At 48.8% G+C, this 11924-nt stretch overlaps 1 protein-coding gene and 1 long non-coding RNA gene across 2 annotated transcripts; both read right to left on the bottom strand.

Moving 5' to 3' along the window:
- Positions 1 to 6223: 6223 nt before the first annotated feature.
- On the bottom strand, positions 6224 to 7948 carry LOC136469732 (uncharacterized). Its single transcript, XM_066467809.1, has 2 exons — positions 7542 to 7948; positions 6224 to 7352 (listed from the first exon to the last, which is right to left on the bottom strand). Exons 1-2 carry the CDS (start codon positions 7946 to 7948, stop codon positions 6224 to 6226), a joined length of 1536 nt encoding a protein of 511 aa, XP_066323906.1.
- Positions 7949 to 8059: 111 nt separating this feature from the next.
- Positions 8060 to 9503, bottom strand: LOC136473277 (uncharacterized). Its single transcript, XR_010762561.1, has 3 exons — positions 9425 to 9503; positions 9114 to 9226; positions 8060 to 8765 (listed from the first exon to the last, which is right to left on the bottom strand). It is a non-coding gene; the product is annotated as an uncharacterized lncRNA (long non-coding RNA).
- Positions 9504 to 11924: the final 2421 nt, after the last annotated feature.

Raw genomic sequence — 11924 nt, 5'->3', positions numbered from 1 at the left:
AGAGGAGGGGCCAGGGGAAGAACCTGCAGGCTCAGAGATGAGGCTGGAGCGCACTCGTGGGTGAGGCGAAGGTGGACGGGGCCAGGCCACGCCCAAAAAAGAAGTTTCTAAAAAAAAGCCCCCCTGCACTGTACTGTATATGTACGTGTCAAACGGATTAGTAATGAAATGTTGTTGCAATGAAACTCGGTGTACAAGGAACGTATACTACTAGAATGTACAAAATTAGAATTTAGTAATATGTACAAAATTAGTATTTAGGAAGGCTCATATAAGTAAGGTAATAAACGTATGTTACATACTATGACGATACTCCCGTCCATCGATCATGCATGCATGGCGATGCATCAAATCTGTGACCAGTAAATGGATTGCATGCACTACTGGATTCAGGTTTTTTGTCGAGTGCCCAAGGCACTCAGCAAAAACCAAATTGCACTTGGCAAAGCATTTGTCGAGTGCGGCACTCGGCAAAGAACACACGACATAAAATTGATCGGCAAAGCCCTCTTTGCCGAGTGTCTTTTATCGGGCACTCGGCAAAGGCTTTGTCGAGAGTCCCAGGGGCACTCGACAAAGATTTTTTATTTTTTATTTTAAAAAAATTCTTTGCCGAGTGCCCTCTATTCGGTGCTCGGCAAAGTTTGATTTTTTTTAAAAAAAATTCTTTGCCGAGTGTCCACTGGTCGGCACTCGACAAAGTTTGATTTTTTTTTAAAAAAAAAATTCTTTGTCGAGTGCCATGTTCATGGCACTTGGCAAAGCTGGAAAAATCATTTTGGAGCGTCCATTTTTCTAGCTTTGCCAAGTGCAACACTCGGCAAAGTGACCCAAAACGACAATTTTGATTTTTTTTTACATTCCATCATGACAAATAAATTCATACAAACATATATCACATATATATCTCATCCATCACATATATATCTCATTCATCCACACATGCATCCGCACATATCACATCCATCACAATATATATCACATATATAATAATAAGTGCTCAAGTCTATCTAAATTAATCCACAAGTCCATCAAAGTCCACAAGTGCATCACAAGTATATCACAAGTCCATCACCAAGTGAACAAAAAATGAAAAAAATACAACGTGCACTCATCTCGACCACTATGACTGTGGTGAAGGCTCAGCTCCACCAAGGCGTCTTCTTCCTAGTGATCTCTTCGTAGGACTGCACTGCGAACATCGTTCTACATCGACTGTGGTTCATGACTTCGAGTAACGCACTATGTCGACTAGTGCGAATGGAGCCTCCAATGCCCTCGACATGGGATCTTCCGCTGGGTACATTCTAATCTCTATGATTACTGTACTTTGAGCTTTTACTGTATCGATCTATATACCATGTCTGCATGCTGTAACGTTCATTAAAAATATACATATGCGCATATATGCGTCACGAACCTACTCATGTTATGTTTCTGGATTAAATTAATCATGAAAATGCCTAAATTTGTACCAGGATACGCTAGCTGCTGCATTAGCTGACTGACAGAGTAGGCGTCATCCTTTGGAAGAGTGCAATTGCAGTGGGAAGTACATCATCACCAGGCAGAGGCGGCCCACGGACAGGGACCGGGGCTGTGACTGTGAGCTTGATCTTGGTTGACGTGCGACGAATGCATCCAGCCACTCCAGCTTGATCTTAGGGCGCGTTTAGTTGGTAAAATTTTTTGGTTTTGGCCACTGTAGCACTTTCGTTTGTATTTAGTAATTAGTGTCTAATTATGGACTAATTAGGTTTGAAAGTTTCGTCTCGCGATTTCTCACCTAACTGTGTAATTAGTTTTGTTTTTCGTCTACATTTAGTACTCCATACATGTGCCGTAAGATTCAATGTAACACTTTAGGGTGACAATTTTTGAAATCTAAACAGGACCTGCCACGGCATTTCTTCGCAGACATGACAGTCTATATATAATTGGCCGTCACGGCTGGGAAAAAGGGTCCAGAATTACGAGTCTCCACACAAGTTTTTATCTGAACCAATGATATATATTCCACTACTGGACGCAGGGTCTTTGCCGAGGGCCTGAAGCCCTCGGCAAAGGCTCTTCAGCCGTCGGCGAAGGCTTTGCCGAGGGCAGCCCTCGGTGAAGAACCCTCGGGAAAAAAAACGTCGGCGAAGGACTCTTTGCCGAGGGCCTTTTATCGGGCACTCGGCAAAGTATTTGCCGAGGGCTAACGGCGACCCTCGGCAAAGTAAAGTAGCCGTTAGCTACGCGGTTATTTTCCACGGCTTCTTTGCCGAGGGCTGACATACAGGCCCTCGGCAAAGACCTATTTTCTTTTTTTTTCTCGGAATTTCTTTGCCGAGAGCTATATCTAAGGCCCTCGGCAAAGACCTACGTTTTTATTTTTGTCTCGGAATTTCTTTACCGAGGGCTGTGTTCAAAACCCTCGGCAAAGACCTACTTTTTAATTTTTCCTGGGAATTTCTTTGCCGAGGGCTATGGTTAAGGCCCTCGGCAAAGACCTGTTTTTAATTTTTCCTGGGATTTTCTTTGCCAAGGGCTATGGTCAAGGCCCTCGGCAAAGACCAGTGAAAATTTTCAACATTCCACCTGTTTCTTGCTTTCCATGCAGACAAAATATATATATATATATATATTCAACAGCAGAAATATCCCACAAATATCACAATCATCACAAATATCACATATATCTCACAGATATCACATGTATCATCACAAGTCCAAATTCAACAATTCCATAAGTCCACAATCTAACTCAAGTGTCAAGTCCACAAGTTCAAATCCGACTGAGGCTGGCCAACCTCTCCAACCGTCTGGCCTCTGCGTCACCAACCTTCCCAACCGTCTGGCCTCTGCGTCGAGGGTGGTGTAACGAAGCCTCCAGAATCAGGTGACGCACGAGGGGGGTTATTGGAACCCGCCGACTGAGGCTGCACAAACAATTATATGCTTATGTGAGATTGCAGTAATTATTGTAGGACTACAGTTTTAGTATTTAGACAGAAACCTATCAAAATTTTTATAGCTAATGTTGTCTGGGTTTCTATGTCATACAAGCAAATCAGTAGCTAGTGTTCTCTGGGTTTCTATGTCACACAAGCGAGTAGTGAACTTTAACGCTTACAGGAGTAGCTGCAAACACGTGCGGCACCTGAGGCGGAGGAGCTGACATCTGCACAGGCACACCCGTCTTCTGCCCAAGAGCTTGCATGATTTGCATCATTTCTGCAATCCTGACCTCCTGGGCCTGCCGAGCGGCCTGCTCAGCCTCCAGCCGAGCAGTGAGGGCCGTGATCTGCGCCGTCTTCTCGTTGTTCTGGGCCTGCAATATTGCACTCCAATATTTCAGTAATGCAAAACTAACTCAAGTGTGAGAATATTAATTTACGACGAGTAAAACAATAATTACCTCGAGCGCATCGACCCGCTGCAGTGTCGGAGTAGGCCGTGAGCGTATGGGCTGGCTGGAACTCGTGCTCTGTGCTCGGAGCTGGCTCAGAGTGGGAACAGTGGTGGGGTCGATGGCGGCGTTCGCAATCCACGTCCGGCCATGCTTCCTGCCGCCACCGAGCCTCATGATGGCCTCGGCATCAATGGGCTCGGTGCGGACGTCGTACTCTGGCCCGTGCCGCTGCTGTACCGCCGACGTGTACTCCTGGACTTTAGTGTACACGTTAGGGTCGGAGTATGCCTCGCGAGGGGCAGCCGGGTCCCAGGTGACGTTGCCGGCCACCCTGGTCTGGTGGGACATAGCCCACGCCGTGAACATCGAGACATCCTCGTCCGGGTGCGCAGCCTCCTGCGAGAAAGGCGGCAGGTGGTGAGCAATCAGGCATACGTTAAGCGTGAAACTAAATAGAAGAAAAATCACTTACATATGCCGATTTGAATCCGGGGAGACTCCTGCTGCCTTGATGGTGAGTGGCAGCTGGCCTGAGCATACGCAGTGCCCGCTGAGACTCGTGCTTCTCTATGTAGGCCGGCGTGAACCACCTAGCCACGATCATTGTCCAGGCGTCGGCATGCGCTCGGCACCACCAGGGAATCACCTACATGTCAACGAGTGTTTGACATATATGAAGATGAAATTGAACATATTTAATTCAAAAACAAAACAATATCAATGTTATTCATGTACCTCAAGGTACTGCTCCTGGGTCAGCGTCATCTGTCGAGCCTCCCTCTTGGTGACTGTCATTCTACGAGCCGACGCGTAGTAGTCTATGTGGGCCTGGACGCGCGCCTCGTGAAACATGTCGGTGACATACTTCCTACAGGCTGCATGCGCCACACGATCAGCGAGGCCCTCGGTTCCTTCTTCGGCCCTGAAAAACCTCTGCATAAAAGATGATATATCCAATCGTTATTTGAAAAAAATAGAATTCAATGTGAAGGATTGATTAATGTTGTGCGAGAGGAACTTACCCAAAACTCAGCAAGTATCCGCTCCTGCTTGTTGCGGTACTGGTCGTCCTCGCCCAGGGCGTACCTCTCCCACGTGTAGGCTGGCTCTCGGGCCTCCGACGGCAACTCCACAATGCCGGGGAACCACTTCCGACACAACACACCCAAGACGGTCGCGGGAGAGCGCAGAGGAGTACCTGACAACACCTCCCAAGCCCTGCACAAGTAAGAAGAAAATTTATCAGTTTCTCTTTCGATTTCAAACATATCATATGAAGTAGTTGTGATATCATTTATATTTACTTACTTGGGCGGCACAGGGCGAAGCACTAGACGGTTCTGAGGAAGCGGAAACGAAGGGAGCGTCGCCGGGCCTCGCTGGTAGACACCCGACGCCTCGCCTCCCTCGTCCTCGGGCGCCGCACCCTGCTCCTCCTCGACCTCCTCCTCCTCCGTCGGTGGCACGGGCTCAGGGGGCTGAGTCCGCTGCCTCCTACCTCTGCCTCCTGTCGTCTGCCTCCCCCTCCTCCCGCGGCCTCTTGCCGTTGTCCCTCGTCCTCCCGCTGCCTCCTGCAACTGTCCCTCGCCTGCCTCCCCCTCCTCCGGCGGCCTCCTCGCGTAAGCCGAGGGTGTGTCACGTCGTGGCCGGCTACTCGCCATCTTTGATCAATCACCTGCACGCACGAAGAATGAACAAGACTTGTTAGTACACATATTAGAGACTAAAAATAAATAAACAAAATATAAATGAAAATAAATAAACAAGACATAGTATTACATGTATTACGAATAATCTTCATGATTGGGATTATAGGTCTCGTCATCACTGTCAACATTATCCAAATAGGCAACACTATCCGAGGGTTCTATGTTATCGTCCTCGTCACTTGCTACAAGTAATCGCTCAAGCATTTGTATGTCCTTGGCATTTTGCACCACATCTCCATCGTCCTCGTCATCAACTGTTTCGTTGTCTACTTCCATTTCGAGGGCCTCGGGTAGGACTATCTGAAGCGTCCCCGGTAGCCCATCTTCCTGATAGAACTCTCCATCATATGTGTTTGTGTTAAAGTTGTAATCGTCATCGTTAGGGGTTGGTAGTTTGCCGTGTGGAGAAACCTGGTGCACAATAGCCCAACCCTAAAGCTCCTGTTTGGCTTGGTTGGCATATCTCGTGTAATACACCTGCACGGCCTGTTGAGCCACAATGTAGATGTCTTTTCCCGGATAAACGGAATCTTCTCGCACCTCGACTAGCCCAAGATGAGGGGTCAGTCTCGTTTCGCGAGGATTGAACCAATGGCATTTGAACATGACAGGTTTAAGAGGTTTGTCACCATCAAATTCTAGTTGGTAGATCTCCTCAACTCTTCCATGGTAGTCGAGACCATCAGTGCCAGGCGTACAAACTCCGCTATTTGTGGTTTTCCGATTGGGCCGGGTTTGCTCGTATCTTGTTGTGTGGAAACGATAACCATTCACGTCATATCCGGTAAATGACTTCACCCTAGCTTGGCAGCCGTTCGCAACTTGTTTCAACTCATCACTCATGGACGAATCGGTCTGGGCCTGCAAGCTCAAACATGATAGATCGTTATATTCGAATATCGAATGTACAAGCTAAATTGGACATTACCTTTCGTTTAAACCAAGAAATGAAATCAGGCCTATCCGCTCCCGCGCCCCGCGATAGAAGGGTGTCTTGTTCCTGCGGGGTAGGATCCCTAGGTTCATGCCAGGATTCATGAACAAATTCCCTGTTGGAGCGAGAATCAATAGGGTTGGACGTTGAATAGTAACGACGTATTGAAACAAGATCATTGAGAACTTACTTGATGAAAGGTTGCACCTCAGTAACGTTATTCAACACGTATAACATGATACTGCGCCACTCTTTATTTGTCAAGATCATAACGGTCGATCCACTTGTGCTACCGAGTTGTCCTTGGAAAAGGCCGAGGGTCGATTCATTTTCATCAGCATTGTAACGAGGGAGTGGATTTTGATTGCTAGGAAGGTTCGGCTTGTAGTACAGCGTTGTGAAGTAGGCCACCTCCTCCCGCAGGTATGCCTCTGCAACGGAAGCCTCAATTCTGGCTTTATTTGTACATTTCTTGCGAACAGTCTTTAGTCCTCTCTCGACTGGAAAGCACCAACGAAACTGCACAGGCCCCCCCAAACGTACTTCAGTGGGAAGGTGCACGATCAGATGCTGCATCGACAAGAAAAAGCCGGGTGGGAAGATCTTCTCCAGCTTACAGACCAACACAGGTGCCACCTTTTCCAATTCCATAGCGATGTTCCGAGATATCTCCTTAGCACACAGCAGGCGAAAGAAATAGCTCAACTCTGCCAACACTTTCCAGACATGCTCAGGGACGTAGCCTCGGACCATTGCAGGGAGAAGCCGCTCAATCCATATATGGTAGTCATGACTCTTCATCCCGTTGACTCGCAAAGTGCCTAAGTTCACTCCCCTGCTCAGATTAGCGGCATAGCCATCTGGGAACATCAAGTTCTTGATCCATTGAAGTACTTCCCTCCTGGCATCTATTTTCAAGACGAAATCCACCTTAGGCTTTTTCCACTTCTTGTTTCGACCACTAGGAGGTTGCATCTCTTGTTTTTTCCTATCGCACAACGTCGCCAGGTCCACTCTAGCCTTAACATTGTCCTTAGATTTCTCTGTATTCATGAGAGTTGCCCAAAGTGCCTCGGCGATATTCTTTTCGGTGTGCATTACATCAATGTTATGTGGCAGAAGAAGGTCATCGAAATAGGGTAGCCTGGTCAAGCCGGACTTATGAGTCCACATATGTTCCTCACCATAACCCACAAAACCACCTCCTTCGTTGGGCACGAGAGCATCTATCTGAGCATGAACCTCGGCACCACTACTAATGTGGGGTTTAGGGTCTGTCACTGCAGCACCTTTTGTAAAGTTCTTGATGTCTTGTCTGAATGGATGTTCAGAAGGGAGGAATTGACGATGCTTGTCGAACGACGAATACTTGCCACCCTTTTTCAACCAAATAAACCTCACAGCTTTCTTGCATACTGGGCACGGGAACTTCCCGTGAACACACCGGGCGCAGAATAACCCATACGCCAGGAAATCATGCAGAGAGTAGTGATACCAAACGTACATTTTGAAGCTTGACCTTGTAGCTCGGTCGTATGTCCATATCCCTCCCCAAGCTTTTATCAATTCGTCAATCACAGGCTCCATGAACACTCCCATATTACTTCCTGGGTGTCCAGGAATTATCAACGACAAAAATACGTTCTGTCGTTGGAAGGCGATGCCAGGGGGGAGGTTGAGAGGGATAGTGAACACAGGCCAACATGTGTATGGGGAAGACATCAATCCATAAGGATTGAATCCATCTGTTGCGAAGGCGACACGTACATTCCGAGCCTCAGCTGCTTTCTCAGGATGTCGATCATTAAAGTACTGCCATGCTTCAGCATCGGATGGATGAACCATCTTGTCTGGATTGTACCGCTTGCCATTCTTGTGCCATGTCATCTGTTTCGCAGTTTCCTCGGTCATGAAAAGTCGTTGGATCCTCGCTATGAAAGGAAGGTGACGTAAGACTCTCGTGGGGATCGTAAGTTGCACCTTTTGGCCATCACCAGATACTACCTCTAGGTATCTGGAGGATCCACACTTCGGACAGTACTTTGCATGCTCGTGTTCTTTCCAAAATAGGACACACCCTTTTGGACAACAATGTATCTTATCATATGGCATCTTGAGCGCACGAAGGAGTTTTTCTGACTCGTACAAGTTGGGGGGCAGAATGTGGTTCTTCGGTAGCATGGTGCCAAACACAGTCAACATCTTATCGAAGCCTTCTCGACTCAGGTTTAACTCGGCCTTCAGCCCCATCACACGCCCAATGGCATCCAGCTGAGAAATATTTGTATGCTCGTGAAGGGGTTTAGACGCCGAGTCCAACATTTTGTAGAAGGCTTCTACGTTTGCCTCCATCTCCTCCTTGTCACGTCCTTCAGCGAACTGAGCTTGGTGAGCGTCATCTATCATGTCTGCTACCCCAGCATCATCATCAAAAGGCTCGAGACGTGGTCTCACCACCTCCTCTCTGATACGATCGGCTTCACCATGGTAGATCCACCGGTGGTAGCCCGGCGTATAACCATGGTACACAAGATGTTTACCCATGGTCTGCTTGTCCACCCTTCTCCTGTTGTCACAGTGGCTGCACGGACACCAAACTAGAGAATGCCCTTTAGCTACACCCTCGCCAAATGCATGTTTCAAGAAGTCATCTGTCCTCTTCACCCAATCCACGTCGTAATCGTTTCGACTTCTTCGCCCCGTGTACATCCACTGACGGTCCTCCATCCTTTGACAAATACATCACCGAGTAACGTAACCATCAACTGCACCTAGCCGGTGTTCCTACTGTCTAATAGGTGAGGATAGATCCTAATCCCACCCGCGTATGCGTAGATGAGGTCAGTTTCCATGCTCCGCTCCTATCCGAAATTCTGGCTCGGATCGGAGCGGAGCATGGAAACTGACCTCATATACGCATACGCGGGCTGTCCAAAAAACGTGGACAATCCGAAACAGATACGGTCAGATACACACAGTGATCTGCATGCCTCCAACCGTATCTCTTTCGGACGGGAGACGCCTAACTGGTTTACGCAGTCTACGACAAAGATACAGGAGTAGAGGTTGTTTATACCTAAGGTGGCGGTGGAGACAGGGTAGCGGGGCAGTGGCGAGTCGGGGCAGTGGAGAGTCGCAGCGCCGACGAGGACAATCGACTACTCTGAAGCTCCTTTGACGTCCTTTGCTCTGCAAAAAAAAAGGGTATAAGTTAAAAATTTTGGCAGAACCTCCCCTGTACGGGGAGGTTTCCAAAACCTGCAAAAAAAATCGGCTCGATGGCCAACACCCACATTCACGGCACAAAGGCCGACACATCAACAATGGGAGGCACGAAGGCCATCCACATCAAAAAACGGCGCGATGGCCGACAACCCATGGTTTTACCTTCTACTCGACCGAGGGACGGGGAAGTGAAGGTGACGGCAAGGTCGTCCAGACGAGGCCGTTATCCAGAACCACCTGCATTGCATGCCCAAGTAATTGCTTCAAAACACCTACTTGTAACGGTTAGCTAGATTAATCATAATGAAAGGCAGTACATCATAATGAACAGAGTGCAAGAACCAAGAAGACGTCAAGGTGACCGGCAGGTTGGCCGCAAGGAGGCACACGTGTTTGTGCCCCTGTGCGGTAGGGGGCTACCTAGGCTAGGCGGCGAGGGTCATGTTCTTGTCCCAATGAAAGCGCCATCTTTGTATTTGGCTTCTATGGGAACTGGACCATCCAACACTAGGTGGAGGGCTCGAGGCCAAACACCATTGGAGGCTCAGCGTTAGATGGACCGACGGACAAACACAACAACAATCACATCGTCAATGTCTACTATAACATTTGATATTTTTATATAATAAAAAATATCAACATTTTCATTTATAATCTCAAGTTTTTTTAAATGTGATCTTCACAAAGTTACCTTGTGCCTCTAGGGTTAATGTTTTTTTTTATGAAACTCTAGGGTAATGGTGGTGCTGAGTGGATTGAGTCTCACGGACATATTGAAACTGATGTGCATTATATGATGCTAGACATCATGGAAGTAGTACTGTAGGTTGAGGGATTTGCGTCGATGTGTTTGAACTTCAACAATTTATAAATAGGTTGAGGGATTTACTGTAGGTGGAGGGGGGACGGGGGACGGGGAGCGGGTGCAAGAGCGGGCAGTGGGCGCTTCGGCGAGCGGCGGCGCGGTGTGCGGCGGCGGCCGGCGAGCGAGAGCGGGCGCGACGAGAGCGCGCGAGGCGTGCGCGGCCGGCGTCCGCGCGGCGCCGACGCGCGGGCGCGAGGCGAGCGGCCGGGGGGCGGCGGCGGCGGCCTGGCGGCGGCGGCGGGTGCCGCGCGTCGGCGGTCTCGCGGCGCCGGCCCGTGGTGCGCGGCGGCGGCGTCGGCTGACCCAGCGGCAGTGGCGGCTCGGCGGGCGCGGCTTGGGATAAGGCCGCCCGCGCGGTCGTTCCCTTTTTTATATGGGGCGCTCTTTGCCGAGGGCCTAGATCCAGAGCCCTCGGCAAAGATTTTTTTATTTTTTTTATTTAATTTCTTTGCCGAGGGCCAACATCCAAGGCCCTCGGCAAAGATGTTTTCTTTTTATTTCCGCCGGCGCCATCCCGTTCAAAATATTTGCCGAGGGCCTGTACAACGGGCCCTCGGCAAAGAGTTTTATTTTTTTATTTCCAAATTCTTTGCCGAGGGCCTAACGCCGAGCCCTCGGCAAAGGCTGACGGCCGGTGCCGCCGTCACGCTCGGCCGAGGTCGCCGAGAGGCGGTACTGTGCCGAAGGCCCGACCCTCGGCAAAGGTGGGCCTTTGCCGTGGGTCGTTGATTGCCGAGGGTCGGGCCCTCGGCGAACGAACCGTTGCCGAGGGCTAAGATTCGCCGAGGGCGGCCCTCGGCAAAGAAACGATTTGCCGAGTGCCCGAAATCAGGCCCTCGGCAAAGTCTTTTGCCCTCGGCAATGTTGCTGTTTCCAGTAGTGTTCCAAAAGGAATGCCACTGGAGTCACATGTCGGTCCGGGAGTCTTCTTTTAGTTTTTTTTTTTTTTTTTTTTTTTACTTTCCAGGGTAGTCCATCGATCATGCATGCATGGTGATGCATCAAATCTGTGACCAGTAAATGGATTGCATGCTTGATCTGACATCAAATGATTCACCTGTTCGTTCATTTCATCGTTTGGAACAGTCTTAGTGGAGTTTCATCCCATTAAAGTAACGTGACACATCAGTAATTTAAATAATGTGGCAACATAATTATGAAGATAGATGGTTTCAATTTCATGGGAACGAAACTTGGAAGACACCATTTCCTATGTCTAGGAAACTGGATGGCAGTGTGAAGGAGTGATTGCTTCATCAGGGTGGGGAGGAGATCTCATGCGATGCATGCACCTAATCCGCACCTCCCCGCTCCCCGGTGCTGCCTCCCTGTTCATTGGTGTTGTCGCTCGCCATTCTCCATCATCTTCACCCCTTCTTTGACTCCTTTCTTCCTTTTTCCATTCCTAAGCAAGCCACATCTTCAGATGTATGGTTTCGAGCTCTGTTTTGTTTAGCATATGTCTTCTTTTGGTTCTGGCTTCTCTGAAGGAGACGGAGTAATACCGGCTTCACTGACTCCTAGCTCATTTCTAGCAGAGGAAGACAAATAATTCCTTGATGAGTGCTGGATATTCTCCAGAGCCGAAACCATTGTGTGACGAGAAGGCGAGAAGGCGCCCAAACAAAGTCTCATTCATCAGCCTAAACATATAATGCCGAGATGGGATATCTATTCATCAGCCAAAGTATGTACAGTAACACTGACATGGCACTCTCATATGGAGTCCGCAAGATGGAACCTACGTACCACCGAGATTGGGCTTGTACACTGGATTGTGTACCAGCTTGTTATTAC

Source organism: Miscanthus floridulus, chromosome 8 (genome assembly GCF_019320115.1).
Source record: "Miscanthus floridulus cultivar M001 chromosome 8, ASM1932011v1, whole genome shotgun sequence".
NCBI classification, from domain to species: domain Eukaryota; kingdom Viridiplantae; phylum Streptophyta; class Magnoliopsida; order Poales; family Poaceae; genus Miscanthus; species Miscanthus floridulus.
This window is presented reverse-complemented; position numbering and strand designations above follow the sequence as displayed.

What these genes read in the sequence shown, in the direction of transcription:
- LOC136469732 (XM_066467809.1), bottom strand. Translation starts at nt 7,948, where the DNA reads ATGACCGAGGAAACTGCGAAACAGATGACATGGCACAAGAATGGCAAG. An exon ending in ACAAGGTCAAGCTTCAAAAT is followed by an intron (nt 7,353 to 7,541) that starts GTACGTTTGGTA and finishes ACATCCATTCAG; the next exon opens with ACAAGACATCAAGAACTTTA.